General features: G+C 43.7%; 1 protein-coding gene and 1 long non-coding RNA gene across 5 annotated transcripts in view; one reads left to right on the forward strand and one right to left on the reverse strand.

The window, feature by feature from the left end:
• Positions 1–27,868, reverse strand: part of arid5b (AT-rich interaction domain 5B) — a 143,195-nt gene that overhangs the window by 25,672 nt on the left and 89,655 nt on the right. For all 4 annotated transcript variants that reach the window (XM_078565884.1, XM_078565883.1, XM_078565885.1 and 1 more), the window contains 4 exons: positions 24,996–25,114; positions 23,975–24,179; positions 11,208–11,260; positions 6,953–7,050 (listed from right to left, as the gene is read on the reverse strand). In XM_078565884.1, the coding sequence (XP_078422010.1) occupies positions 6,953–7,050; positions 11,208–11,260; positions 23,975–24,179; positions 24,996–25,114 (475 nt within the window). The remainder of the gene's footprint in view (positions 1–6,952; positions 7,051–11,207; positions 11,261–23,974; positions 24,180–24,995; positions 25,115–27,868) is intronic.
• The window catches only part of LOC144695021 (uncharacterized), a 61,717-nt gene that overhangs the window by 11,279 nt on the left and 22,570 nt on the right, over positions 1–27,868 (forward strand). The window contains exon 2 of the long non-coding RNA XR_013579846.1: positions 476–1,970. This is a non-coding gene — a long non-coding RNA (uncharacterized LOC144695021). The remainder of the gene's footprint in view (positions 1–475; positions 1,971–27,868) is intronic.

Here is a 27,868-nt window from a genome sequence, read left to right on the forward strand (position 1 = left end):
AATATAGAACTTACATTTATTTCATGCCTTTCAGGACTTCAAGTCCAAAATGCGTTGCAGCCAATGAAGTACTAAAGCATGGTTGCTGTTGCAAAGCAGCGAAACAAGGCAATTTGTGCACAGCAAGATCCCACAATCAATACATTAATTGAACAGGCAAGGTGCTATTAAGTGATGTTGGCTGAGGCATAAATATTGGCTAAGGCACTGGGGAGAGCTCCCTAGCTCTTCTGTGAATAAACCCATGAGGATCTTTAATGCCCACCTCAGGGGGCAAATTTAAAGTCTCATTCAAAAGATGGCACCTCCAACAGTGCAGCACCCTCTTAGTACTGTGCTGGAGTGCCACCATAGATTATGGGCTCAAGCTTCCAGGGTGGGTCACAAACTCCAAAACCTCTCACTCAAGCAAGTTTGCTACCACTGAGGCAAGTTCACAACTTATCACAGATAAAACTCTTAATTTCTTTCTTAGGCAGTCTCTCAGGTGCGAAGATGACTTGGCTCCACTCCAGTTGGATGGGTTCTGCTGAGAAGTCTAATGTGCGATCTGCACTCTCTGGGTAGGCGGTGCTTGAAGACCCTTTTCGCCCTCACAAATGGCTTTGACTGTGTCAACTGTGAAGGCTTATGGAGTATCCTCAGATTTGTCTGCTCCTATTCTCCACGATGAGATGCAAGCCGTGATCCTCATCAACAGAACCCCCAAGCCCCATCTCAGTGAAAACTGGGGGTTAAACAAGGTTGTCTCATCTCACCAACTCTCTTCTCCATCTTCCTCACTGCAATACTGCACCTCACCTCCAGAAAATTACCCACAGGCATGAAGTTAATCTACAGAACAGACGGGAAACTATTCAACCTCCATGGCCTTCAATCCAAAACCAAAACCACTCCAACTTCAGTCATAGAGCTTCAGTATGCAAATGACGCTTGTGTGTACTCACTCAGAAACTGAGCTCCATTGGATTGTTGGCTTATTCGCCAAAACATATGGCGCCTTTCACTTATCATGAGGCTCTGCCCCTTTATTTTTGAAACTATAATTTCTCAACTTTCAACTGACTGGAAATATTGCAATTGAAATGAGACAGAACAAAACTACTGAAACATGCAAGGCCACCTTGCAAGGTGAAGATGAAAATCAAACAAATCACCCTCAGGGGAGCGTGGAGAGAGAGATATTCCCAATGGTTCGGAGACCCATGGAAACTCGTAACTGTCTTAAGGAAGAAACATTAAAATGCAAAGTGTTGGGTATTGAAACAATGGCTGCCACAAACAGACCCACCCCAAACCCCTTGGAAATACACAATGGGTAAAGTATTTCAAGCCAGACTGCAGCCTCTGCAGAGAGATTGCAAGAAAGCTTTCAGCAGAGGAAACAGGCTGAAAGCTGGGATCTCTCCCTCTCTGTTGGAAAAAGTGGATTACCCGGTTTGGATGCCAACTTTACTGGAAACCTACCAGCAAACCGAGATCCCATAATAATTGCAGCACCTTCTACATCTGACCACATCCACAAGCCAGCTAACCTAAATCAGTTACAACGTTTAGAAATCTACACCTCAAGGACAATCAAAGGACACTTGACCGTATATTCTTTTAACTTTTTTTTTTAAAAATGGTTTCTAACTCCCCCTATTTCTGATACGTGTGTGTGTCATTGTGTTATTTTTTTCCCCTCTATTTAGTGGTTACTAAATTTTCTCTTTCTTTGACTCAAGAAAACATTGTTGATTGGCTCCTTATTGCTCACAGCCTAAATAGTTAAATATATTCTGATGTGGCAAAGGCCTATTCTCGTGAAAAAAGAAACTTAAAACTTTTAGATAAAAGCAAAAAACTGCGGATGCTGGAAATCCAAAACAAAATTAAAAGTGCCTGGAAAAACTCAGGTCTGGCAGCATCTGCGGAGAGGAACACAGTTAGCGTTTCGAGTCCATATGACTCTTCAACAGAACAGTTCTGTTGAGTCATACGGACTCGAAACGCTAACTGTGTTCCTCTCCGCAGATGCTGCCAAACCTTCTGAGTTTTTCCACGTATTTTTATTTTTGTTTTTAACTTAAGATTTTTGTTGTGATCAACCGAGGAGATTGAATAGATAGGAGCCAGTTCACCCCTTCTCACCTGGTCATAACACACTAAACTCCCTTCCATCCAGCTCCCACAGCAAATAAAACTCCCCCCACCCCTGCCATTCAACCTCCATCTGTATGTATATTTGAATTTATGCCCCAGAGGTGAATTAACACTGATGATGTGTGGCAATGAGTTTCCTCAAGTGATTCAAAAACAAAAGGTCTGTTGTGGTCATGAATCATCATGAATTTGCTCTAAGGATGCCAATATTTCTTTTTGAAAAACAGATAATCATATTATTTAATTCTTTAACATGACACATTGATGGAGAGAGGCACCTAACTAACATTATATAATTAATGTGCTTTCTCCCCCTGTTTGAGACAGGCTTGGGATCCTTTCCAAGAAAAATAAAATATCTTTGTCAATCTGACCTGATGACGTTTCTGGAGGAAATCATTAGCTTTATCTTAAAACACCTTTGTCAGATGCCACCTAAAGGTTACACCATGGAAACAAGATTATTTTCTGTGAAAATTTTGGACATGATAAGAGGGGAAATAGTTAAAGCGCTGGGGAGATGTGTTTTGAAACTAATCTGCCCCGAGCGCCAGTATTTAAAAACAATACTGACTCAGCAAAACAACAGACGGTTGGGGCCAATTCTGAAACATGTCCCTCTTAAAATAGAAATTGCAGTAACAGACCCAGTTCTTCATCCAGTTAATTTTCTACAAATGAAAAATTAATTACTGTAAAATTCCAGATCTCCTTTCCAAACAGACTGACATGCACTCACTTTTTTATAAACATGTTCTCAGGATATGGGCAAGATTGGCCCTTACTGGCCATCCCTAGGTGCCCTCATTAAGTAGAGGCACTTGTTTTACAAATGAGTGACTTGATGGACACCTCAGAAGGACACTAAGAATTAACTGCACAGCCACAAACTGGAGTCACCCAATACAGCCACAAACTGGAGTCACCCAATCAGTGATGATAGCAGCTTCTCTCTCCTGAAGGACATCAATCAGTTGGGCTTTTAGGGTGCCAGTGTATAAAATCCAGGTGTAAATCACCTCCATTTTACGTCGTGTCATTGTGGGATTTGAACTCACGACCATACACATCATTTTAAAGTGCAAATATCCATCGATCATGGTTAGGGGTTCTTTGGCCACTTTGCCACAAATGTTTTGGTGGAGAGGGGGAGAAAGTTACATTTCAGGATTTGTGATTTCAAGCAAAGTTTATTCACGCAAGTTTAGTTTTAATAAGGCACCGAGACCAAAGCTGTTTAAAATGCTAATGAGCTAGCCCCTGAAGTATTTTCCCCCAAAGGCTATAGTTAATATACAATTGGTCAGACTGCCTCAGTAACTTGAGCAGAATACCAACGTGGGTTATTTAGGACCAAGATGAGGAGAAATTTCTTCAAAGGGTTGTGAATCTTTAGAATTCTCTACCCCAGAAGGTTGTGGATGTGCCATCTATTTATGGCTGAGAGAGAGACGGACTTTCAGTATCTCAAGGAATCGAGAGAATGGCGGTCACAGGCTCAACAGGCCATACGGTCTACTCCAGCTCCTATTTATGTTCTTATCTAACACTCTGATGGGTTTATTGGGCCAAACAGTCTGTTCCTATGCTGCATATTCTGTGTAATAAAACACCTCACCCACCATCATCCTAGGCACTTAGCAGGGGCTCTCTGACATTGGATCTCTCAATTCGTGGACACATGAATATAAAACAGGGGCAGATACACACACTGACTATCAGAATATTATTGCTGCCAACTTTCTCCCAGGCTGGGGAGGTTAAGGAAGCTAGTTAAAGAGGCTATCAAGTAAAACAACTCAATGATGTGGGGGGATGTAACGGATTCATTATTTTGTATTATTGCTTGAGGACAAATTAAACTGATTGAATGAAGTGCATCAGTTTCTCTATACATTCAGCTGTTGTCTGCAAAATAAATATAAAATATACTTAACAGTTCATATCTGGCCTGGTTTTACGAGGGTTTGTTCAGCCAAATGGTCCATTTCCGTGTTGTAACTTACACGTATTTTTACAAATTCAGATTTCGCATTACTAATTGGCAGTGAAGCTCACAACTGCCTGCCAGTCAGGGAGGTTCACACTTGTTTTATTATAACAGATCCTGTACATCGAAAGCACTCTTTTCAGTCTGTAATGGCCTCTTCCAGTGACTCTCTGAGGCAGGCTCCATGTTACTACAAACACCCGACCACCTAATGTTGCAGGTTAATTCTCTGATACACTATCAAACGTTTAAGGCTCGGGCAACGTGTTGAAAACCTAACCCCTACCATCCCCCTCCATTGTACTGTTAGACGAGCAGATAGATTGGCTAACACAAGGGAAAAACTAAATAAATGTACCAATTTATAGACATGCAGAGATTTAGCTAGTAAATGGAACTAAATCCACATACTTTGAAAGTTCCCTTAATGCTCTAAATAAAGGAAATGTTTTTTTAAATACTGCTATACTTCACTTGCTGATTACAGGTCCCTCGAATAGTTTGCAGACACCATTTGTGTCTTTTCAATTAACTCAAACAGATCCATGTTTACAACCTAATTACAGGGCTGAATAAAATTAACTTTAAACACACTTATAGCAGAAGCTCAAAGAGAGCATCTCATCAGTGCTGATTTACAGTTAATCATCAGTAATCCAACTAATTAAATTTGGAGCAGTGAAGAACTTTAGCCAAGTGGCTGGTAATTTGTAATAAATTCTGACAATGATGGATAGTTTCTGAGCAAATTAAGGCTGACTAAGACATTTGCTTATAGAGTATACGAGCTGATTTGAATTAAAACAAACTAGAGACAGGTTTGGACCAGTTAAAGCCTAAGGGATATTAGTGAAATCATCAGCATTAAATTATTCCTGCTCTGCTTAAACTAAAAGCTTCCATCCAGCATTTAAGACTACATCACAAGAAAGAAAAATCAAATGAATTCATTCTGCAGTGACTGCAAAATAAACCTCATGAAAATGAACAGAGCGCTCGGTGCATGTTCTGAAACTGAACACAATACATCCCGACAATCCACCACCCCACTTCATCATATTAAAGTGCCACAGCAAAGCTTCAATCAGTAGCTTTCACATATTTAGCCACCGTTTGTCTGGGGGAAAAAAATCTCTAAATCGGGCCAATCTATCAGTTTCCACACGAGCAGATAATCTTCATGTTTGACAGCTCGCCAGAAAGAAACACAGCAATAAAATCTAATACAAAAAGGTAGCTGATATTAACTCAGGCTGGGATCACACACTGAAGATGCACTCATAATAATTGGTGCCACACAAAGCTTTCAGAGAACAGGGTGGGAGTAAACTTTCAATTTGCCGGCCGGCAGTAACCGGCGCCGTGAACCAACCAGGCAGCCAGCATTAACCGGCGCCGTGAACCAACCAGACGGCCGGCAGTAATCGGCGCCGTGAACCAACCAGGCGGCCGGCAGTAACCGGCGCCGTGAACCAACCAGGCGGCCGGCAGTAACCGGCACCGTGAACCAACCAGGCGGCCGGCAGTAACCGGCGCCGTGAACCAACCAGGCGGCCGGCAGTAACCGGCGCCGTGAACCAACCAGGCGGCCAGCATTAACCAGCGCCGTGAACCAACCAGGCGGCCGGCATTAACCAGCGCCGTGAACCAACCAGGCGGCCGGCATTAACCAGCGCCGTGAACCAACCAGGCAGCCGGCATTAACCAGCGCCCTGAACCAACCAGGCAGCCGGCATTAACCAGCGCTGTGAACCAACCAGGCAGCCGGCATTAACCAGCGCCGTGAACCAACCAGGCAGCCGGCATTAACCAGCGCCGTGAACCAACCAGGCGGCCGGCAGTAACCGGCGCCGTGAACCAACCAGGCGGCCGGCAGTAACCGGCGCCATGAACCAACCAGGCGGCCAGCATTAACCAGCGCCATGAACCAACCAGGCGGCCAGCATTAACCGGCGCCATGAACCAACCAGGCGGCCGGCAGTAACCGGCGCCGTGAACCAACCAGGCAGCCAGCATTAACCGGTGCCGTGAACCAATCAGGCAGCCAGCATTAACCGGTGCCGTGAACCAACCAGGCAGCCAGCATTAACCGGCGCCATGAACCAACCAGGCAGCCAGCATTAACTGGCGCCGTGAACCAACCAGGCGGCCGGCATTAACTAGAGCCGTGAACCAACCAGGCGGCCTGCATTAACCGGCGCGATGAACCAACCAGGCAGCCAGCATTAACCGGTGCCGTGAACCAACCAGGCGGCCGGCATTAACTGGGGCCGTGAACCAACCAGGCGGCCGGCATTAACCGGCGCCGTGAACCGACCAGGCGGCCTGCATTAACCAGCGCCGTGAACCAACCAGGCGGCCGGCATTAACCAGCGCCGTGAACCAACCAGGCGGCCGGCAGTAATCGGCGCCGTGAACCAGGCAGCTGGATTAACCAGTGCTGTGGATTAGGTATGTGGGATTAACATGTGCTGTGGATCAACTGCCTGGGATTAACTAGTGTTTCGGTTAACTAGCATCTATATCAACAAGCGCTGCCTAGCAGCGAAAGCATAGAAAGCACTCGATTGTCACTCCCATTGGAATCTGTGGGAGTAAATACTTGGTGGCTTCTTGAACCAGTTAATTCCCAGCAGCAAATCCAAAGTCTCCCTGGGTGGATTTACAATTGAAGCATTCCTATAGTGAAACTTTTCAATTTTGGTGCTAGAGGATTTCTGAAATCCACAATCATTCTATAACTATTGGTCCAGAAAGGCTCAAACACAGAATCCTGTGAGCGCGCGTACTTTTTCACTACAATGATCAGAGCCTTACCTCTCATAATGCCTGCGGGTACACGTTGCTGCACTAGTGCTTCCAGGGTTGCCACCTAATTCATCATAAATCTGCTTCCACTGTCGACGTGCGGTTATCTGTTACAAGCACAGTGAAGGCGTTAGTTAGCAGCCTGGGACTTACACTCCTAGCCCAGGCAGTAACCAGTGTGAGAGGAGCTGCCCCTGATTTAATGTACAGTCACCCGATATGCTCAGAATACCGTTTCTGAAATACTGCAGGGAGGCATTGTGCCAGTTTCCATACTTGCTGGTCCATATAAAACCCTCACTGGATATTATAAAAACCCAAGACTCTCCTCCCCGCACTCCAAGACCAGCCCCTGCTCTTCAATGAGCAGTGCACTGACAGGAGTCACAAAGAAAGCAACAATCTGAACTACCCCAAAAATCAAGGGAGTTATTTATTTTTACTTAGCGAATGCAAATCCCCAGAGCCAAGCAATTGCCTCATTTGCTGAATTTAAGGCGATTAGTCAGCCACTTAGTCCGTAGAGGGGACACTCCTCAGTAATGTGCAGCATTGTTTGTGTCTCCCCACAAGTGTATAACCTCCCCAGCAGTGGAGGTTGGCTGCACAGGGACCCTAACTTGTTCTGAACCTGTTTATCATCAAGTGAGTACATACAAATATACAAACTAAGAGCAGGAGTAGGCCACTCAGCCCCTCAAGCCTGCTCCACCATTCAATAAGATCATGGCTGATCGGAATGTAACCTCAACCCCACATTCCTGCCTATCCCCAATAACTTTTCTTGTTAATCAAGAATCTGTCTAGCTCTGCCTTAAGAATATTGAAAGACTCTCCTTCCACCGCCTTTTGAGGAAGAGAGTTCTAAAGACTCACGACCCTCAGAAAAAACTTCCCCTCATCTGAGTGAAATGGGGATTCATATATAACAAATACATAATCTTATTCAAGAACTATTTTATCCCCAGTGTTTTTAAATCCTTGATTTCTAAAATCTGTTGCAGGAAAGCTCTTAATATCCATCCACTCTCCACTTCCGCTGGCCTCATGTTGAGGGTCAGCCTGCTTTCACTGGTTTAGCTCATCCAGCAGTGAAGGTGGCAAAGGCTCCCATTTACATGCAGATGGCGGTTGCGTTAGTGTGAAGTGGTTGTGTTTGCAGCCTGGACTCGGTGTCACAGCCTGAACTGACACCAGAGCAAAGTGACCAGAGTCCCCCTGATGGAGAGGCAGACTTCATGTGCTTCACTTCAGGGTCCATTCAAGCATTGACATCTGATTCACACACTCACTCATTCTGGGTGTGAAGCCAGAATTGTTTTGGGCCAATAGTAAACACACCGTGAATCGTGTATCAGCTCCAATAAGGTAAATAACTGAGTGAACAACGCACAGAATACTTTGATATTCTGTCAGTGTCAGGGTCATCCGAAGGCATTTTCTTTATAGTTCTGTTCCTCTCACCTAGATTTGCAGTTATTGTGCACTATTGAATATTAACGTATTTATTGCATTTTTGCAAGACAACTACAGCACATCGAGTTACATATTCAGAAAAAAGGCTTCACACAAGTGGGGAAACTCAGTTCCACTGCAGCCAGATTTGCATAAAAAGCCCTGTATGAGAACAGAGCATCATGTTGAGAAAATGGGCTTTTGCACGGTGCAACCTTCAATGGAATTTCATTACAAAAAGCTGTAATGGAAAACCCAGACAACAAGGACTGCTATTATTAAAGTAAAGAAAAGAATTTGTTTTCAGAAACAATGCTACTTCTTGCATCTGTTCGCTTGCAATTATGTTTTCTTCCTATAAATAATATTTATAACTCACTATAATGAGGTAGGTTTTAAGGTTTTGCTAATAAACTGATGGTGTATTAAGGTGTACGAGTTCACAAATTCTCACCTGGTTGTGCATTAAACAAACAGAAATTTCCTCGTGTGCAAGACGGTTGCTAAACATGTTTAAGCATGTTCTGGAATCTAGTATGGAGTGTGTGTAGAGAGAGAGAGAGAGAGAGAGAAAGTGGAGAGTGAGAGAGTGTGTGTGTGTGTGGAGAGAGAGAGTGAGAGAGTGTGTGGAAAGAGTGAGAGCGAGAGAGTGTGTGGAGAGAGTGAGAGCGAGAGAGTGTGTGGAGAGAATGAGAGTGAGTGAATGTGTGGAAAGAGAGTGAGAGTGTGTGTGGAGAGAGTGAGAGAGAGAGAGAAAGAGTGAGAGAGTGTATAGAGAGAGAGAGAAAAAAAGTGTGTGTGTGTAGAGAGTGTGTGTGTATGGAGAGAGAGTGGAGAGTAGAGAGAGAGAGAGAGGGAGTGTGTGTGTGTGCACGTGGAGAGAGGAAGGGGGGAGGGAGAGAGAGAGGGAGAGAAAACAGGAAAGAAATGTGCATGAGAAAAAGGGAACGAGAGAAAGACAGGGCAAAAGAGAGTGTGAGATTGAGACACAAAGAATAAAGGGGGCAGAGGGGGAACGCACGAAAAATAGGTCGAGGGAGCAAGTGAAAAATAGGACAAGAGAGCACAAATGAGAAAAAGCAATATTGTAACGACCAACCATAATACAGATGGAAACTTCCACTTGTATCTGATTATGCAAACAGTGACTAGCATTACACTCTGATGGCATGTCCTGTGATCTTTCATAAAAATCTCCCTCTAGGGACACTTATAAGAAATCTGCCTCTCCAAAAATGAAACAAGTCCTTCAGTTATCAAAAATGTTAGATACCCCATTCCACTGAATGGAAGTATTTTTTCCTACATAACTACCAACAGTATTAAAACTATAATAGTGCACTCAGATAGAGATGTGCAATATCTGGAGGGGTTACTATAAAGATAGAATTTGCACTTCTATCGAACCTCATCACACTTTCATGGAAGTCCCAAAGTTCACCATAACCAATCATTGACTTTTGGGAAAACATGGCAGCCAGTTTGAGCACAGCAAGGCTCCACACAAACAGGAAATAAGATGCAAACTCATTAGTTATTTTAAGAGCATAGGAACAGGAGGTGGCCATTCAGCCCTTTAAGCCTGTTCTGCCATTCAATTAGATCATGGCTGATCTGTATCTTAACTCCATTTACCCATTTGATTTCATCTCTCTTAATAATACTTACCCAACAAAATCTATCACTCAGCTTAGAAATTTTCATTCGACCGAGCCTTGACATCTTTTTGGGGGAAAGAGTGTTCCAGATTTCCACTAGCCTTTGTGTGAAGAAGTGTTTCTTGATGTAACCGCTGAATGGCCTAAAACTTTAATTTGAAGGTGTTGCCACCTTGTTCTGGACTCCCCCACCAGAGGAAATAGTTTCACTCTATCTCACCTTTGAATCTGTTAATCATCTTAAACACCTCCACTTGGATTACCCCTTAATGTTTCTTCTCTTTCATTTCCTCCAGAGAGGGCAGAAGCCTAGGTTTGATGCCTCACCTAAAAGAGGACACCTCCAACCATGCAGAACTCCCTCAGTACTGCACTGAAGTGCCTGTCTGGGTTTTGTGCTTATGGTTCTGGAGTGGGGGTTTGAATCAACAACCTTCAGACTCAGGCTGAGCCATGGTCAGCAACCAAGGTGATTTAGAAGTTTTTTTTTTAAAACACATATTTTCTTCCTGTACAAATAATTGTTATGTTAGAACTTTAGCAGTTTGTCTAAAAAAAAATGTAGGCTGTGCTATATACAGACTGTAACTCAATCATATTGGTCTAACACTGACTGACCAGACATGTAAAAGATGTGGACTTCCTTCCTCATTATACTGATGGTTTTTAATATTCCACATTAGCTTGTCAAAGGAACCATTGACAAATAGCCTTTACAATTCTTTAACAACCATTACTGACTCACTTTGCAGCCATTAATACTTTCCCATATTACAAACGAACAGATGCCAAGTAAGCAGCCAAGTAAAAAATTCCTTTCTCCGTTCTTGGCTTGGTTTTATAATTGTCCCCTTTGAGAGGCAACATGGGAAAAAATTACAGAGCTCACTTTTTTCCTTGACAGAGGAGCTGTTACATGTGTTTTCCACTTATAGCGTTTTACAATAAATCTGCTCCATTCTAAATCTGGATCTAATCTCTAGCCCCTGTGCAAAAAAAAAATGATTCTATAAACACACATACAGAATGCTTACAGCCATTCTAAGAATTTGTCAGAGCCACTGTTTATTTATACAAAGTGCTGAATGACGAGGCTGAATGAGGTAAAGTTACAGAGCGGTAATCGTTAGCAAGGGCAATGTTGGACTTACCGCTTCATATCCTCCTAGATTTTGGGCTGCTTGAAACATGGTCCAAAGGTTAACTGTTAAAAGTACAAGTAGTGCAAAAATAAGGATTAATGGAGAAATTTTAAAATAGCAACTGTACTCATTTACATAACTCAAGGAGACAGCATTAAGTGAACTATTTGTCCTACATATAAAAAAAACAGACATAAATGCTTTAAGAACAATGTGCTAACAAATCAAGCCACCCGTGGGTATTTAATAACTGCCTAGTGTAAGGGTGTCCAAGATTTGCCTTTGACAGCTGTGTAGGTAAACATCATGGGCCCCCATGGGCAGAACTCACACACGAAACAAAGACGTGCATTTATATTGCCCCTTTTACTGCTTCAGGACATCACAAATCTCTCCAGTACGTTTGAAGTGTAATCCCTAAAATAATGGCGGAAACACAACTGCCAACTTGCATACAGCAAGGTCCAACAAACAGCAGTGAGATCATGATCAGATCATGTGTTTTAGTGATGCTGGTTCAGGGATAAATATTGACCAGAACATGGCGACATGGAGAACTACCCTGCTCTTCTTCAAAATAGAGCCACGAGTTCTATTTAGAGGAAAGACAACATCACCAACAGTATAGCACGACAGCAATGGACAGGTGCTCAAGTCTCTGGAGTGGAGCTCAAATCTGCAATCATCTGACAGAGGCAAGAATAATACCAACTGGGCCACGACTGACATTAACTCAAGCTTTGGATACTAACAAGGTTTCGGGTTCACCAATGATGGATCGAGAACAATCCTTATCCAAATCTGGTTACCAGGACTAGAGGTTTCACATACATCCCATGGCATTGAGTGTCAAGTTATTCAGTAACACGGATCTCGAATAAGTTCTTACTGCATGAAATATGGCTCTTCAACAACAACAAAAATACTGGCTTTCATTTGCTTCCCATAGAAGCTGACAATGCAGTCCACAGACTGTTCTGCACCCAACGTATGGGAGTTGAGCGCTTCACGGGGTTTCAGCATCTCGGGGTCAGCTCATAATGGCCTGTGGCAAGGTGGATCTTCTGCTTTATTTCGTTCTCCCTCTCCTCCATGTTGGGCCACCATTCATTGCAGAATCATCTGCCCCTCTCCACCACCGGCCATTTCCAGAGGAGGCCTTAGCAAAGGAACAAAAATCAAACATCGCTTTCAAAGGATGCCAGTAGTCCTTTAATAGCTGCTGACAATTGGTAGCCTTCCTCAAAAAGAGTGGGAGAGAAGAGGAGCTGGAGACAGACAGCAGCACCAAAAGAGTGGAGAGAGGAGGACCCCAAGACAGACAGCACCTAAAAGAGCTATCCAATCCACGAGTCCGAGGCCCGATTTCTGAGAAAAGTCAAAGTATGATGTAACAGAAACACAGGTGGTTGATTGGTTGTGAAGTATTTTTCTCATTTATCTTTCAAAACTCTGGTAACTTTAGTAATTGCAAGGTTTTATTAGTAGTAGTAAAGATTACTAATAGTAGTAAAAGCTTATTAGATTGGCTGGTGAGTATTTCCTATTTATCTTAGCTAGGGAATTTCAATAAGTAGAACATGTATTGAAATAATAAGAATATAAGCACAGGCAGGACTAGAGACATTAATTAAAACTTAATTAGTAAAATAATTAAATGCTATAAAGGGCAGGTGTTGTGTGGTGGCTACAGAATGTGGCAGCTCATGGACACCAGTGTGATCCAAGGCAAACACGTTTGTAGTAAGCACCTGCGGCTACAGGAACTTCGGCTCAGAGTCACTGAGCTGGAGGCCGAGTTACAGACACTGCAATGTGTCAGAGAGGGGGCAAGTTTGTTTGGACACTTTGTTCCAGGAGGCAGTCACACTCCTTAGGATAGAGTTGTCTGATTTGGTCCATGGTCAGGCACAGGAGAGTATGGCGGCAAGTGAGGCAAGTATGAGGACGGAGAAGGTAAAACTGGAGGAGCCTCAGCCCTTGCAATTATCCAACAAGTTCGAGGCTCTTGGACAAAAGTGGGGGCTGCAGGGTGGATGAGCAAGGTGACCATAGCTGGGAAATGAATGTTCAAGGGTATTTGACGTTAGGAGAGATAGGTGAAGAGGATGTGGGGTAGCACTGTTAATGAAGGATGAGATCAGTACATTAGTGAGAGGGGATCTTAGATTGGAAAATCAAGATGTAGAATCAGCTTGGGTGGAGCTAAGAAACAGCAAGGGGCAACAAACATTGGTAGTTGTTGTTTATAGGCCACCAAACAGTAGTGGTAATGTATGGCACAGTATAGATCTGGAAATTAGAGGTGCATGTAACAAGGGCAATACAGCAAACATGGGAGACTTCAATCTACATATAGATTGGGTAAACCTAATTTGCATCTGCGGAGGTGGAGAGTTGCTGGAATGTATACAAGACAGTTTTCTAGAACAGTATGTTGAGGAACTAACCAGAGAACAGGCTATTTTAGATCTATCATTGTGCAATGAGAAAAAGCTGATTAATAATCTCGTTGTAAAAGGAGCCTCTCAGAAACAGTGACCATAATATGTTAGAATTTTACATAAATTTTGAAAGCAATGTAGGTCAATCCGAAACTAGGGTCTTAAATTTAAACAAAGGAAACTAGGAAGGTATGGAGAGTCAAACTGGCTGTGGTAGATTGGGGAACTACATTAAATGGTATGACGGTAGAGAGGCAATGGCTAACATTTAAAGAATTAATACATGGTTTGCAACAAATTTACATTCCTCTGAAGCACAAAAATCCTGCAGGAAAGGTGAGCCAATCTGGGAAGTTAAAGATTCTATTAGATCAAAGGAAGAGGCTTATAAAGGTGCCAAAAAAAGAGGCTGAGGATTGGGAACATTTTAGAATTCAACAAAGGAGGACCAATAAACTGATAAAGACAGATGAAACAGAATATGAAAATAAACTAGTGAGAAACATTAAAAATGGACCATCAAAGCTTCTGCAAGTATGTAAAAAGGAAAAGATTAACAAAGACAAATGTGGGCCCACCACAGGCAGAGACAAGAAAATTTATAATTTTTTTTTATATTTGTTCATGGGATGTGGGCATCACTGGCTAAGCCAGCATTTATTGCCCATTCCTAATTGCCCTCGAGAAGGTGGTGGTGAACTACCCTCTTGAACCGCTGTAGACCATGTGGTGTAGGGACACCCACCATGCTGTTAGGGAGGGAATTCCAGGATTTTGACCCAGTGACTGTGAAAGAATGGCAATATATTTCCAAATCAGGATGATGAGTGGCTTAGAGGGGAACTTCTAGGTGGCGGTTTTCCCATGTGTCTGCTGCCCTTGTCCTTTTAGATGGTAGCAGTTGTGGGTTTGGAAGGTGCTGTCTAAGGAGCCTTGGTGAATTCCAATGCACCTTGTAGATGGTGTACACTGCTGCCACGTGTGTCAGTGGTGGAGGGAGTGAATGTTTGTGAATGGGGTGAATAAGGAAATGGCAGAGAAACTAAACAAATACTTTTTGTCTGTCTTCATGGAGGAAGATACAAAAAACCTCCCAGGAATACTAGAGAACCAAGGGGCTAGTAGGAATGAGGAACGGAAAGAAATTAGCATTAGTAAAAAGGTAGTACTGGAGAAATGAATGGGACTGAAAATTAATAAATCCCCTGATGATCTACATCCCAGAATGTTGAAAGAGGTGGATGTAGAGATAGTGGAATCATTGGTGGTCATCATCCAATCTGCAGGAACCATTCCAGAATTTTGGAAGGTAGCAAATGTAACCCCACTATTTAAAAAAGGGGGAGCTACAGACCTGTTAGTCTGACATCAATAATAGGAAATGTGCAAGAATCTATTGTAAAGGATGTGGTAGCTGGACACTTAAAAAAATAATGGCAGGATTGGTCAGAGTCAACAGGGAATTGTGAAATGGAAATCACGTTGGACAAACCTGCTAGAGATTTTTGAGGATGGAACTAGCAGAAAAGATAAGGGAGAGCCAATGGGTGTGGTGTTTTTGGATTATCAGACTTTCGATAAGGTTCCACACAGGAGGTTAGTAAGCAAAATTAGAGCTCATGGGATTAGGGGTAATAAACAGGCATGGATTGAGATAAAAAACCAAAAACTGCGTATGCTGGAAATCCAAAACCTGCTGAGTTTTTCCAGGTATTTCTGTTTCTGTTTTTGTGTTTGGCATGGATTGAGAACTGGTTAACAGACAGAAAACAGACAGTAGGAATAAAGTGACTAGTGAGGTACCGCAAGGATCAGTGCTTGGGCCCCAGCTATTCAAAATCTATATCAATGATTTGGATGTGGGGACCAAATGTAATTTTCCAAGTTCACGGGATGACGCGAAGCTAGGTGGGAATTATTAGCTGTGAGGAGGATGCAAAGAGGCTTCAGGGGATTTAGACAGGCTTAGTGAGTGGGCAAGAACATGGCAGATGGAATTTAATATGGAAAATGTGAAGTTATCCACTTTGGTAGGAAAAACAGAAATGCAGAGCATTTCATAAATAGTGAGAGGCTGGGAAGTGTTGATGTCCAAAAAGGCCTGGGGTGTCCTTGTTTATGAGTCACTGGAAGCTAACATACAATTAGGAAGGCAAATGGTATGTTAGTCTTTATTGCAATGGGATTTGAGTACAGGAGTAAAGAAGTCTTGCTGCAATTGTATAGAGCCTTGTGGGACCACACCTGGAGTAGTGTGTGCAGTTTTGGACTCCTAACCTAAGGAAAGATATACCTGCCATAAAGGGAGTACGACAAAGGTTCACCAGACTATCCCTTGGATGATAGGATTGTCCTATGAGGAAAGATTGAGGAGATTGGGTCTGTATTCTCTAGAAGTTAGAAGAATGAGAGACGATTTCAATGAAGCATACAAATTCTTACAGGGCTCGACAGGGTAGATGCAGGAGGAACGTTTCCCTGGGCTGGGAGATCTAGAACCAGGAGGCAGAGTTTCAGAATAAGAGGTAGGCCATTTAGGATTGAGAAACATAGGAGTAGGGCATTCAGCCCATCGAACCTGTTCCGCCATTCACTATGATCTTGCTGATTATCCACCTCGATGCTTCCCCCCGCCACAATATTCCCATATCCGTTTACGTCATTGGTATTCTGTCAATCTCTGCTTTAAACATACTCGTGACTGAGCTTCCACAGCCCTCTGGGGTTATTGGAGAATTATTTGGAGAATTCCAAAGATTCACAAACCTCTGAGTAAAAAAATTTCTCCTCATCTCAGCCCTAAGTGAAATCGTGTCTCCTGGTTCTAGGCTCCCCAACCAAGGAAATATCTTACCTGCATCTAACCCTGTCTATCCCTTTTAGGTATTCTGTAGGTTTCGCTCAGATCACCTCTCATTCTTTGAAACTCTTGAGAATACAGGCCCAGTTTCTCCATTCTCTCTTCATAGGACAATCCCACCATCCCGGGATCAAGTCTGGTGAACATCTGTTGCACTCCCTCTATGGCAATAATATCCTTCCTAAGGCAAGGGGACCAAAACTGCACACAGTATTCCAGGTGCGGTCTAACCAAAGTTCTATACAATTGAAGCAAGACTTTTCTACTGCTGTCCTCAAATCCTCTTGCGATATATGCTAACATGCCATTAGCCTTATCAATTGCCTTCTGCACCTGCATGTGAGCCTTCAGCGATTATTGACGAGGACACCCACATCCTTTTATACAACTACACTTTCTAATCTCTTACGATTTAGGAAATACTCTGCACATCTGTTCCTCCTACCAAAGTGGACAACCTCACATTTTTCCACATTACATTCCATCTGCCATGTTCTTGCCCACTTACTAAGTCTGTCCAAATCCTCTTAAAGCCGCTTTGCATCTTCCTCACAACACACATACCCACCCAGCTTTGTGCCATCTGCGAACTTGGAAATATTACATTTGGTCCCCACATTCTAATTGATATAGATTGTGAGATGAGGAAAAAGTTCTTCACTCAAAAGGTGGTGAATCTTTGGAATTCTCTACCCAGAGGGCTGTTGAGGCTCAGCCTCGAGTATGTTCAAGACAGAGATTGATAGATTTCTAGATATTAAAGATATCAAGGTATATGGGGATAGTGTGGGGAGACGATGTTGAGGTAGATGATCAGCCATGATCTAATTGAATAGTGCAGCAGGCTCAAGGGGCTGAAAGGTCTACTCCTGCTTCTACTTCCTATGTTCCCCTTTGGCCCCGGTGCTCTCCCATACAACCGTAAAGAATCTGTTACAATGGAGGCATGGGCAGCTGTACCCCCAAAAGTCACCCCTAGTGCCCATGGCACTAAGTATTACATCACCAGTGCCAGGCAGCAAGAAGAAAGGTGCAACAATGAATTAAATAATTCCCGTTACAATGAATAACAACCATCATCTGTACTGTTTTATTGTTTTTTACTGCAGTGAAAACAAAGTAGTGAGGTGACCCAAACCAGGGCCAGCCAACGACAGGAGATAAAGCTGCTGAGTGTTTGGCAAACATTAACCAAGATAAACCAACTGCTAAGTCAATATTTGGATCATCCAACTGTCCCAACTACACCTCACTTTGGTTTGTTGCCTTATGACGACAATCCCTCATTTTTCTATTGCTCAATTCACTCCACATTCCTTGATATAACCTATACTCTTCACAAGCTCTGTTAATACTAGAGTCAAATTGCCAGCAATATGCATGCACTTGACTTTGTAACAATGTAAATGCATCTTTTGTCTAGTGGTAATCCAATTCCTAATGCCATTCAATGGCATGGGGAGATGATTGGATTCTCTGTTGTTGGAGATGGTCACTGCCTGGCACTCATGTGACACGAATGTCACTTGCCACTTGTCAACCCAAGCCTGGATGTTGTCCAGTTCTGGCTGCATGAGCATGGAATACTTCAGCATCTGAAGAGTCATGAATGGTGCTGAATATTGTGCAAACATCAGGAGGCATCCCCTCTTCTGACCTTATGATAGAAGGTAATTGCTGAAGCAGCTGAAGGTGGCTGGGCCTAGGACACTACCCTGAGGAACTCCTACAATGATGTACCGGGAAGAGATGATTGACCTCCAACAACCACAGCCATCTTCCTTTGTACCAGATATGACTCCAGCCAGGGAATTAGGGAGGTGGATGTCCCAGAATTTAAGTTTGGACGTAAACGAAACAAGGTTAAGGAACTGCATGGTCGTGAGAGTTGTGAAGTAGGGATAGGATTAGGTGGTGTTTCTGGAGAAGTAAGCAATTTCATAACAAAAAGGATATGCAGGGTAAAAGCTGAACTCTGGATCGAACAGGATACTGATAGTGAATCACATCTGGTTCCGCCAGGAAGGAATGGGGTCAGGACAGAGTTTTTGGTGGGGGTCAAATTGCATGATTTCAGTGTCCCCAATATCCACTCAGAAAATTCATCCCTCTGAGGTGTACGATGGAAAGGCACTGATGTAGCCCTATTCATGGTTTGGGTCCTCAATGAAGTCCTTAAATAATGAAGTCCTTATACACTCAGTGCCTGTAGGGGTGGTGTTTTGGTTTGTAATTTAAATATAACTTGAATTCAATATGTCTTTAATATCCTGTCCACAACTTCCCTTTGCCTGCTAAATTTGTCTATTTTTATATGTTTGGAAACGTGTTTCCATGTTTTTAACCTGATTACTTAGTTCATATGAATTTTATTAATTTTTTTGATGATGCAATTTTAAAAAATTCATTTGTCCTTGAGATGTGGGGGTCGCTGGCTAGACCAGCATTTTTATTGCCCATCCCTAATTGCCCGAGAAGGTGGTGGTGAGCTGCCTTCTTGAACCACTGCATCCATGTGGTGTAGGTACACCCACAGTGCTGTTAGGAAGGGAGTTCCAAGATTTTGACCCAGTGACAGTGAAGGAACAGCGATATATTCCCAAGTCAGGATGGCGAATGACTTGGAGGGGAACTTCCAGGTGGTGCTATTCCCATCTCTCTGCTACTCTTGTCCTTTCTAGGTGGTAGAGATCATCAGTTTGAATGGTGCAGTTGAGGAAGCCTTGAGAGTTGCTGCAGTGCATCTTGTAGATGGCACACACTGCTGCCACTGAGGGGTGGCGGTGGAGGGTGTGAATGTTTAGGTGGTGGATTGGGTGCCAAGTGGGCTGTTTTGTCCTGGATCATGTTGAGTTTTATGAGTGCTGTTCTTGGAGCTGCACTCATCCAAGCAAGTGGAGAGTATTCCATCACATTCCTGACTTGTGCCTTGTAGATGGTGGACAGACTTCAGGGAGTCAGGAGGTATTACCCTCCACAGAACTGTCAATATCTGATTTGGTCTTGTAGCCTCAGTATCTATATGGCTAGTCCAGCTCAGTTCTGGTCAATGGTAACCCCCAGGATGCTGATAGTGGGGGATTCAGTGATGGTAATACCATTGAATGTCAAGGGGTGATGGATAGATTCTTTCTTGTTGGAGATAGTCATTGGCTGGCACTTGTGTGGTGCAAATGTAACTTGTCATTTATCAGCCCAAGCCCGAATGTTGTCCAGGTCTTGCTGCATATCGACACGGACTGCTTCAGTATCTGAGTCGTGAATGCTACTGAACATTGTGCAATCATCAGCGAACATCCCCACATCTGACCTTATATGACTCCAACCAGCAGAGAGTTTTCCCCAATTCTAGTTTTGCTAGGGCTCCTGGCTGCCACACTCGGCCAAATGCTGCCTTGATGTCAAGGGCAGTCGCCCCCACCTCACCTCGGGAGTTCAGCTCTTTTGTCCATGTTTGAACCAAGGCTGTAATGAAGTCAGGAGCTGAGTGACCCAAACTTGGGCGTAGTGAGCAGGTTATTGGTGAGTAAGTGTAGCTTGATAGCATTGTTGATGACCCCTTTTATCACTTTGCTGATGATCGAGAGTAGGCTGATGGGGCGGTAATTGGCCAGGTTGGATTTGTCCTGCTTTTTGTGGACAGGACATACCTGAGCAATTTTTTACAGAGCCGGGTAGATGCCAGTGTTGTAGCTGCACTGGAACAACTTGGCTAGTGGCGCAGCAAGTTCTGGAGCACAAGTTTTCAGCACTATTGCTGAAAATTGTCAGGGCCCATAGCCTTTGCAGTATCACGCTGCAATTCAGCCTTTGGGTTGCATACATGTTTTTTGAATAAAATACCATTATTATTAAAAAAAAGTCCTAGCTCATTCCCAATCTGCTCAATGACAATATATGACATAGTACTTGTATTATAGATATTACCAACTGTTAAATTAGAAAGGAAGGATGTACACGTAATTTTAGAGGGTGTATAAAAGAGCTCTGAAGATGTTAGCTTCATATAGCTGATTTCTTTTATTGTACTGGTGAGCTTTGATTCCAATGGTGGAGAGATAGACCTGTGTGTCACAGAAACAAAATGGAAACTGGTCCCACACCTGTACTGAGAGGCAGATAGTAAACGAGGGATAGAAAGGGGAGAAGGATCAAACTTTCAGGTAGACTGCACATCGACTACCCTGGGACAAGAGCAGGAGACCACTGCAGGGAAACGTGCTGGATGCTTTGGAACAATTTGGGAGGACTGCACCAAGGAGTTGGACAAAGAGGTGTTGTGGGGGAAGGAGGTGGTGGGGCAGGGTGCTCAGGGACAACAGAGTAGCTAACTATGTTGAAAGTTACAGACAAGCTAAGGAGAACAAGGAAAGATAATTTGCTGCTCTCAGTTACAAGTGTTTTTGGTGGCTTTGGCCTGGGCTCCCTCAATGTAGTAGTGACTGAGGATTCAACTAGGGGATTGTGAGGGCAGCCGGGGAGGAGTGAGGAGCTGAACAGTGGAAAGGTTACTAAATATGGACAGTAATTGGAAGAAGTTGGGTGTTAGCTTTTTGACGAGAGGCTTGATTTCATGGGGAGTTCTCAAGGAAAGGGGAATAGTGCCTAAGTGAATGACTTCTTAATAAAGTTAGCAAGGCATTGGGTTGAGAAATACAGAAGTACATAAATAAACAGACAATTATTTAAATGTTTCAAACAGTTCCTGCATATTACAAAGCACTTGTATTCTAGATTATATTACTGACTGCTAAATTAAAAACGATGTCCGTGTAATTTGAGAGAGTGCTCTGAAGGCATTTTTTAATTGTATTTATGATCTTAAGACTCACTTGATTCCCATTATGTAACATCTACATAAAGCCTAGAGTACAGCATATGAATGCTCTTGCACAGTTACTGAGTGCCCTGAGGTGACTCTCAGGACTTTAATAGTACTAGCTCTTCTAGTAACACCTTTTAGAGCCTTCACAGTTGAGATATAAAATAAATTGCAATTTACATCTTCACTTCAGTTTAAAAGAGGCATTCAGGGTGATCTAAAAAAAAGGTCCTCTGCACAAAAATAACTTCCACAGCCAATTTTGCATCTCGGGTTAATAACCTATTTTTATTGTAAGTTCTACAGACTCACCATTGTACTGAAGTCTGTACAAGATGTTACCTACAGACATGATAGTGCAGTGGTTATGTAACTGGACTAGGAATCCAGAGACTAGGGGCTGGATTGATGCCACGACTGGGAGGAAATGCAGGTCGGGAACCTATTCATGCCAGCGTCAGGACCCAGAGGGTGATTTTCAAGGCGGCAGCCCAGCCACTTCTGGAAGCCCTGTCCAATTAAGGATGGCGATCGTGCTCCTGGAGGACCCACAGGGGGCCTTCCAGCACTGACCAACAGCCCCATTGTCAGAGCTGGGAGTTGCTGATGTAGGGAGGGTGAGAGGGAGGGAAGGGGAGAACATCTCAATGGAGGTGTCCGCTGAAGTCCTCTTACAAGTTTTTAAACTCAAAGAGGCTGCAGCTGTGGCCCTATGGCTGTGGTGGATGCAGGGGTGCGGAAAGGGTGCTGTGGGTTTCTTAGCTGGGTGGATGCTGCTCCACCCCCCTCCCCACACCAGGAGGCCGCATTCATCCCCGAGTCATGTTTCAGCCTCATTGGGGGAGGAAGGGGCGTGTGCTGACTGAAAAATTCCAGTTGGCATCTGCAGAACGCCCTTAACAGGCCCTTTAGTTGGCTTCCCACCACCAGCAGGTGCTTGGCCCAACAGGACTTCAGTGCCTTAAAGAGCACACGGCAAACTGCCCAACTCCTGTCGGAGTCGCATAGGACCCGAGGTATAAAAGCAGAGGGCACGGGTAACATTCACTGCCATGTGGCAGTGTGGACGCCCTCTTGTTTGGGGGCAGGAACAATCTTTTTAAGAGTAGATCACACACTGCATCCAAAATGCACAGGAAGCCAATTTATTGCTATGTGCCCACTGCCTAGAGAAATCCTGGGTGCAGACGGTGAGGCCCTGACTGGCCTTTGTGCTCCCAAGCTATCCTCGCTTCCCGCCTTGAATTCAAGGGGCCAGCAACGACCACAGTGAGACAGAGTGTCGCTGCCTTACGCATTCCTGTCACAGCTGGGGCGATTATTTTTACGCTGATTGAACTGAAGCACTTTGGGGATAGCTGTGTAATTCTGCATGCACTTCCCATGAGTTCCCTTTAACAAGGTCTTAATGAGCACCAATCTGCATTTTTCATAGTGGAGGCACTCCAGCCATTACCCCAGACTTCCACTGAGGGTTGTCACTTCTCTTACTGAAGCAGTAGCAGTTGTCAGATAAAAACTAAACACAGGGAGCAATCCTGTCAACACTTTATACCGCACTCACTCCTTATTGGCAAATGTTTTTCTACGTTTTCCATGAGCTTATTGCCAGGAGAATCTCCTTTCTCCAAACTCTTCTCTGTCAGCGATTTATAGTCAGTCATTTCATCAGTAGCAGAAACATCGCGTTTTAGAACATTAACTGGCAGAAGAATAGAGAAACGCCTGGATTGTTGGACTTCCCCATAACCCACCCCTCAGAGAGATGAAAAAGCAACCATTTATGATTGTACACCAGGACAGCCTTCGTTAGAATTCGAGGTTGAATCATATAACAATAAACCTAGAAACTAATGCAAACCCTCATCACACTATATTTATTGCAATATCATCCTGCCTGACAATTGCCTGCTCCTGCCTCAAAATAATCTTTAAATTAATTATATAATGCAGAGCTGATCCACTTGTCACCCATGAGCTGAATTTTACCAGCTGTTTGGGGGCAGATTGGGAGGCAGGAAGGCTGGCAAGATGGCAAGGGAAGTCGGCAGGTGGAGTGCCCACCATCTTCCCGCCACCATGCCTTTTTGCCAGTGGCAGGATGATGGGTGACAGATGGGCCCTCCCGCTCGGAACCCCTCTCAAGTGGCCGATTGAGGGCCTCATTCTGCCTCCCTGGCAGCAACGGCCACCCCTGGTGGCAAGGGCACTGCCTATCCTCTTCAACCCAGCCCCACTTCCCAGTGACCCAGGACCTGCCTAACTGACAACCTGCCCCCAGCCCCTACATACCTGACTTTGAGGTACATATCCATCCATGTGCCCTCATCCTCCAGGTGTAGCCCCAGGTGTGGTCACTGCTCCTGGTTAAACAGGGATAGCAGTCCCAGCTGCAGACACTTTATGGTCACCACCAAGATGCGGCCCCTGATTCTGCAGGACCAAGTGCAGTTGCCTCTCCACACCCCCGCTGCCCACCACTCCCCCACCTTTTGGCCCTAGGGTTTTTACCACCACCATAAAATTCAGCCTCTTCTTTTCTACAGTCACTATTAGGTCAGTACATTCAATGGTATGAAATAGATTTTCCACAGAATGTTAGAAATTCTTAACTTTTAAAATGCCATAAAAGGAGCGAGGCGACACTTACTTTGTTTAAATCCGAGGTACGGTATCCTTTCTATTGGAGTATTTCTTTCTTTCATGTACTTGTAAAGAGTGACGAGGAACGCTTGCTCTTCAGCTCTGCATTCTTCACCAGCAGTAACCTTTGATTTTTCATCAGTTGAGAGATTTTTGCAGTTGCTGTTGTTATTCTTGGGTTTTGCCATTGTGGTTTTGGGCTCACATTTTGCCTGAGATGGAAAACAAGAACAGAATTTACAACAGTGCTGTGACTGACACTTCACACACACACACAAACCAGAGGTTGGTGTGGAACCCTAAATTACCATTCCCTAAAGGCTGATACAAACAGCTCTTGTGATGGGTTAAAAAAAGATGGGTGTCTATTTAGAGCCTTTCAGAACTTTAGGGCGTTCCAAAGCAATACGAAGCCAATGACGTACTTTTGAAGTGTAGTCACTGTTGTAATGTAGGAAATGCAGCAGCTAATTTGTGCAGAGCAAGCTCCCACACACAGCAATATGATAATGCACAGATAATCTGCTTTTTTATTTCAAACCGATATCAATTGAGGGATAAATATTGGCCAGGTCACTGGGGAGAATTCCCTTGCTCTTCTTCAAAGTGGTGTCAGGGGATCTTTTACTTCCACCAGAGATGGGAGAAGGGGCCTCACTTTAACATGTCATCCGAAAGACAGCATCTTTGACAACGCCAGCCTGAATTATGTGCTCAAATTTCTGGAGTAGTTCTTGAGCCCATGACCTTCTCGCTCAATGCAAGAGCCAGCCTGAGAGGGTAGGTGAGACCTTGGTTTAATGTCTTATTCGAACGACAGCACCTGGAGGGCAGCATCCCCTGCACTGGAGTGTCAGCCTGGATGTTCTGCGCAAGTCCTTGGAAGTGGAGCTTGAACACACAACCATCTAGACTCAGAAGCATACCCACTGGGCCACAGCCACCTTGTTCGCCAGACTTAAAAGGCAATGATAAAAAGGCTGCTCGCCAAAGGATGTAGCAAGTTAAATTACTGAACTGGGTCGTACCTTGGCATTGCCTTTCCCATCCGAATCCTCATTGGAATCTCTCAGGTTATTTACAGCTTGTGTGTCCCGCTTCTGGGAAGAGGGCTTTTTCTTCCGTGGTCGCCCTTTGAGATTCGGCGCTGAAATTGAAAGAATGGAAAACGATTTAAGAAGCCAAAAAGCAACAATTACCAGCAGAGTTCATCACAAGCACAATTGTGTGCTGACATTACTGGGAACATTCACACTGGCCCAACCAACCTATTACCAAAGAGCCGCTTTTCAACAACCTTCAATTGTGCAACTGTATAATGCGCTGCATTGCTTAATGAAGAGTCACCTTGCTACTTAAGGTGCAGGAGCTCTTGATGCCCATTCCCAGTGTGATCTTGCCATCATTCCAATATCCCATAGAGATTGCACAAAGAGCAGCGTGAATAACAGCCAACAGCCCTTCAAGTATCGAGCATGTACATTCTGTGCAGCTGCACTATTTCAGTGCTATAAATAACTTCACTGCAAAATATTTGACTGAGCACATTTTCTCCAGCTGCAATCGCAAAAGGGAGAGTTTTCACATCAACGACATTTTGTTTCGCTTCCAAAACGGGATTCTTTTTCTCTTAGTTCTCAAAATTCACACATAGCAAAAAAAATTATACGTTTGCAGTAACAACTCACTTCCTTTTTCCAGCGGCAGTTTGCCATGTGACTGTGAATTAAATTGCCTGTGTGAAACAACTCAATCACAGCAGCGCCATGCTTAGATTGTCACATGCAGCAAGAAATTCTCATTTTGCGTTCTTCGGTTACTTTTACCCCACTGCCGCCTGGAACCATTGCTCACCCTTGGCTGTCCCTTGACCAAAGGGGTCAAGGTTCAAACCGTGCCAACTGCATGGGACCCTGAACTAGCGGACTCATAGACGGACAGCTGCGCAATGGTAACAGCTGAGCCCTTTATCACTGCATTAATTATCTGTATGTGACTTATTGCAAACCTGCCCGTCATATGAGCACAAAGTTGATACCAGATTAAGCAAGCCACAGTTAGCCACAACGCCAATAAAACGTAGTGGGTTGCAAACCAAACCTTTGGACCATACCCCCACCCCTGCAAAAATCACTGCTCCTGCCTTGACCAGGCATCATTAAATGTGTACTGACCAACTGCAACTCATCCTCAATAGTAGAGATCTTGTGGCTAATTTGACTGAGTGTGAAACAGGTGATACCAGAGCAGCCACCTGTTGACTTCAACGGATTTGGAAAGGGGAAGAGGGTGTAACAGGGAGCCAAAGAGTGCATCCGGACAGGTAGCAAGCAGAGTTACTGTTTTACAGGTGCCTGCAGTGGCTGAATTTCATTATCATGGATCAAAGTAGACCTTGCTAGATTCTAGTCACTTTAGACAGGTGATCTTTCATTGTATCTAACATCCTACTCTTCCAGTTACCTCTTCTTTAATTGTTACACTTCTGCAATTGCACCAGAGATATCTATAAATACTGTGGAGGTTACTCCGCTTGCAAAATGCTATCTATAATACAATACTTGGAGCAGCGACAATCAGGTTTCGGTCTGTAGAGGTTTTCTCATACGCACACATCCACACACACAGGCAGTAAAAGCTGAAATGCTTGATATAAATCAGACCAAATGCAGAGCACTCCAATAAGAGTAGGCCTAGAAAGGAGTTACATCATGTGAAACACACCCCAGTACTGCCACCCTTCGTTATTTAGTGCGGAAAGGCAGAGAAGAGCCCAGAGCACGATGAATCTCATTCTGTTATATATCTATTGGATGCATGAGAATGACATGTTCATACCAAGCCAGCAATGCCCCAGGGAACACAATTCACATCAGTCACACACCAATTCTATTTCAAAGGAATTCAAACACTTTTCGCAATGCTGTGGAATATTCCAAGACTAAGTAAGAACTGTGTGGAACATGACTATTTGAGGTTTCACTTTGGTGAAGCGCTTGGAACCAGTTACAAAAGATCAGAGAGATCAGTAATCATTAAGCACAGTGTTTGACAACTCAAAAGCTAAGTTCATACTTTCTTTCATATCGTACTATAAAGAGCAGTCAGGACATCAAAAGCTATATGAAGTAAGCAACAATTCCCATTTAATTACTGTACATTTGTTCAGTAGCTGATGACTGATATAATGACAAGATTCAGGCACAAACTGTAATGAGCAATGGGACTCGATAAACTGTCTCCAAATCAAAGGAGTCACTGAAAAAAGGCAAAATGACACAAACCAACCTTAATGCTGGAATTTTTCAAAGTGTTGTTTAGCTTGGATTTATACTTCCATTGACAATAAAACAAAAATATATTTGTGTAACACAATAATGAAAGTAGCTTTATTCTGTGCTTTGGAGTATTTACCATCTGTAAGAATGCCTTGGGATACCTTGCAGTGTTTATTATCCGTATTGGAGTTTGTAGCCAAAACATACAAGTGACATATTAGTCTTCAAGCAATTAGGCTTTGTTGTGTAAAGAGTGCCTTCAAAATATTACCATGTTAATTACGAAAAGGCTCCACATTGCATGTTGCTAATTATTTGAAACATGGATAACAAATGTGAAAGTAACCTTTAAACAGCACTGACAGAGGAAATGATCCAGTTTGGGCTGATTCAGGAATATTACACAAACTTCAGCTTAGTTTAAGTATGTCCAAAAATGGTTTGGATTTGGAATACTTTCACAGCATTGTAGAAGTGTGATGACATCCTGAACACATTACAGTAAAAGTGGAGTCACTACCATCACCACCCAACAAGCACGAGGAGGGAAGGGAGCCCCCCGGCGGGCCGAGAGAGAGGGGAGGGAGCCCCCCGGCGGGCCGAGGGAGAGAGGAGGGAGCCCC

This window comes from Cetorhinus maximus, chromosome 20, assembly GCF_964194155.1.
Source record: "Cetorhinus maximus chromosome 20, sCetMax3.hap1.1, whole genome shotgun sequence".
Classification (NCBI taxonomy): Eukaryota; Metazoa; Chordata; class Chondrichthyes; order Lamniformes; family Cetorhinidae; genus Cetorhinus; species Cetorhinus maximus.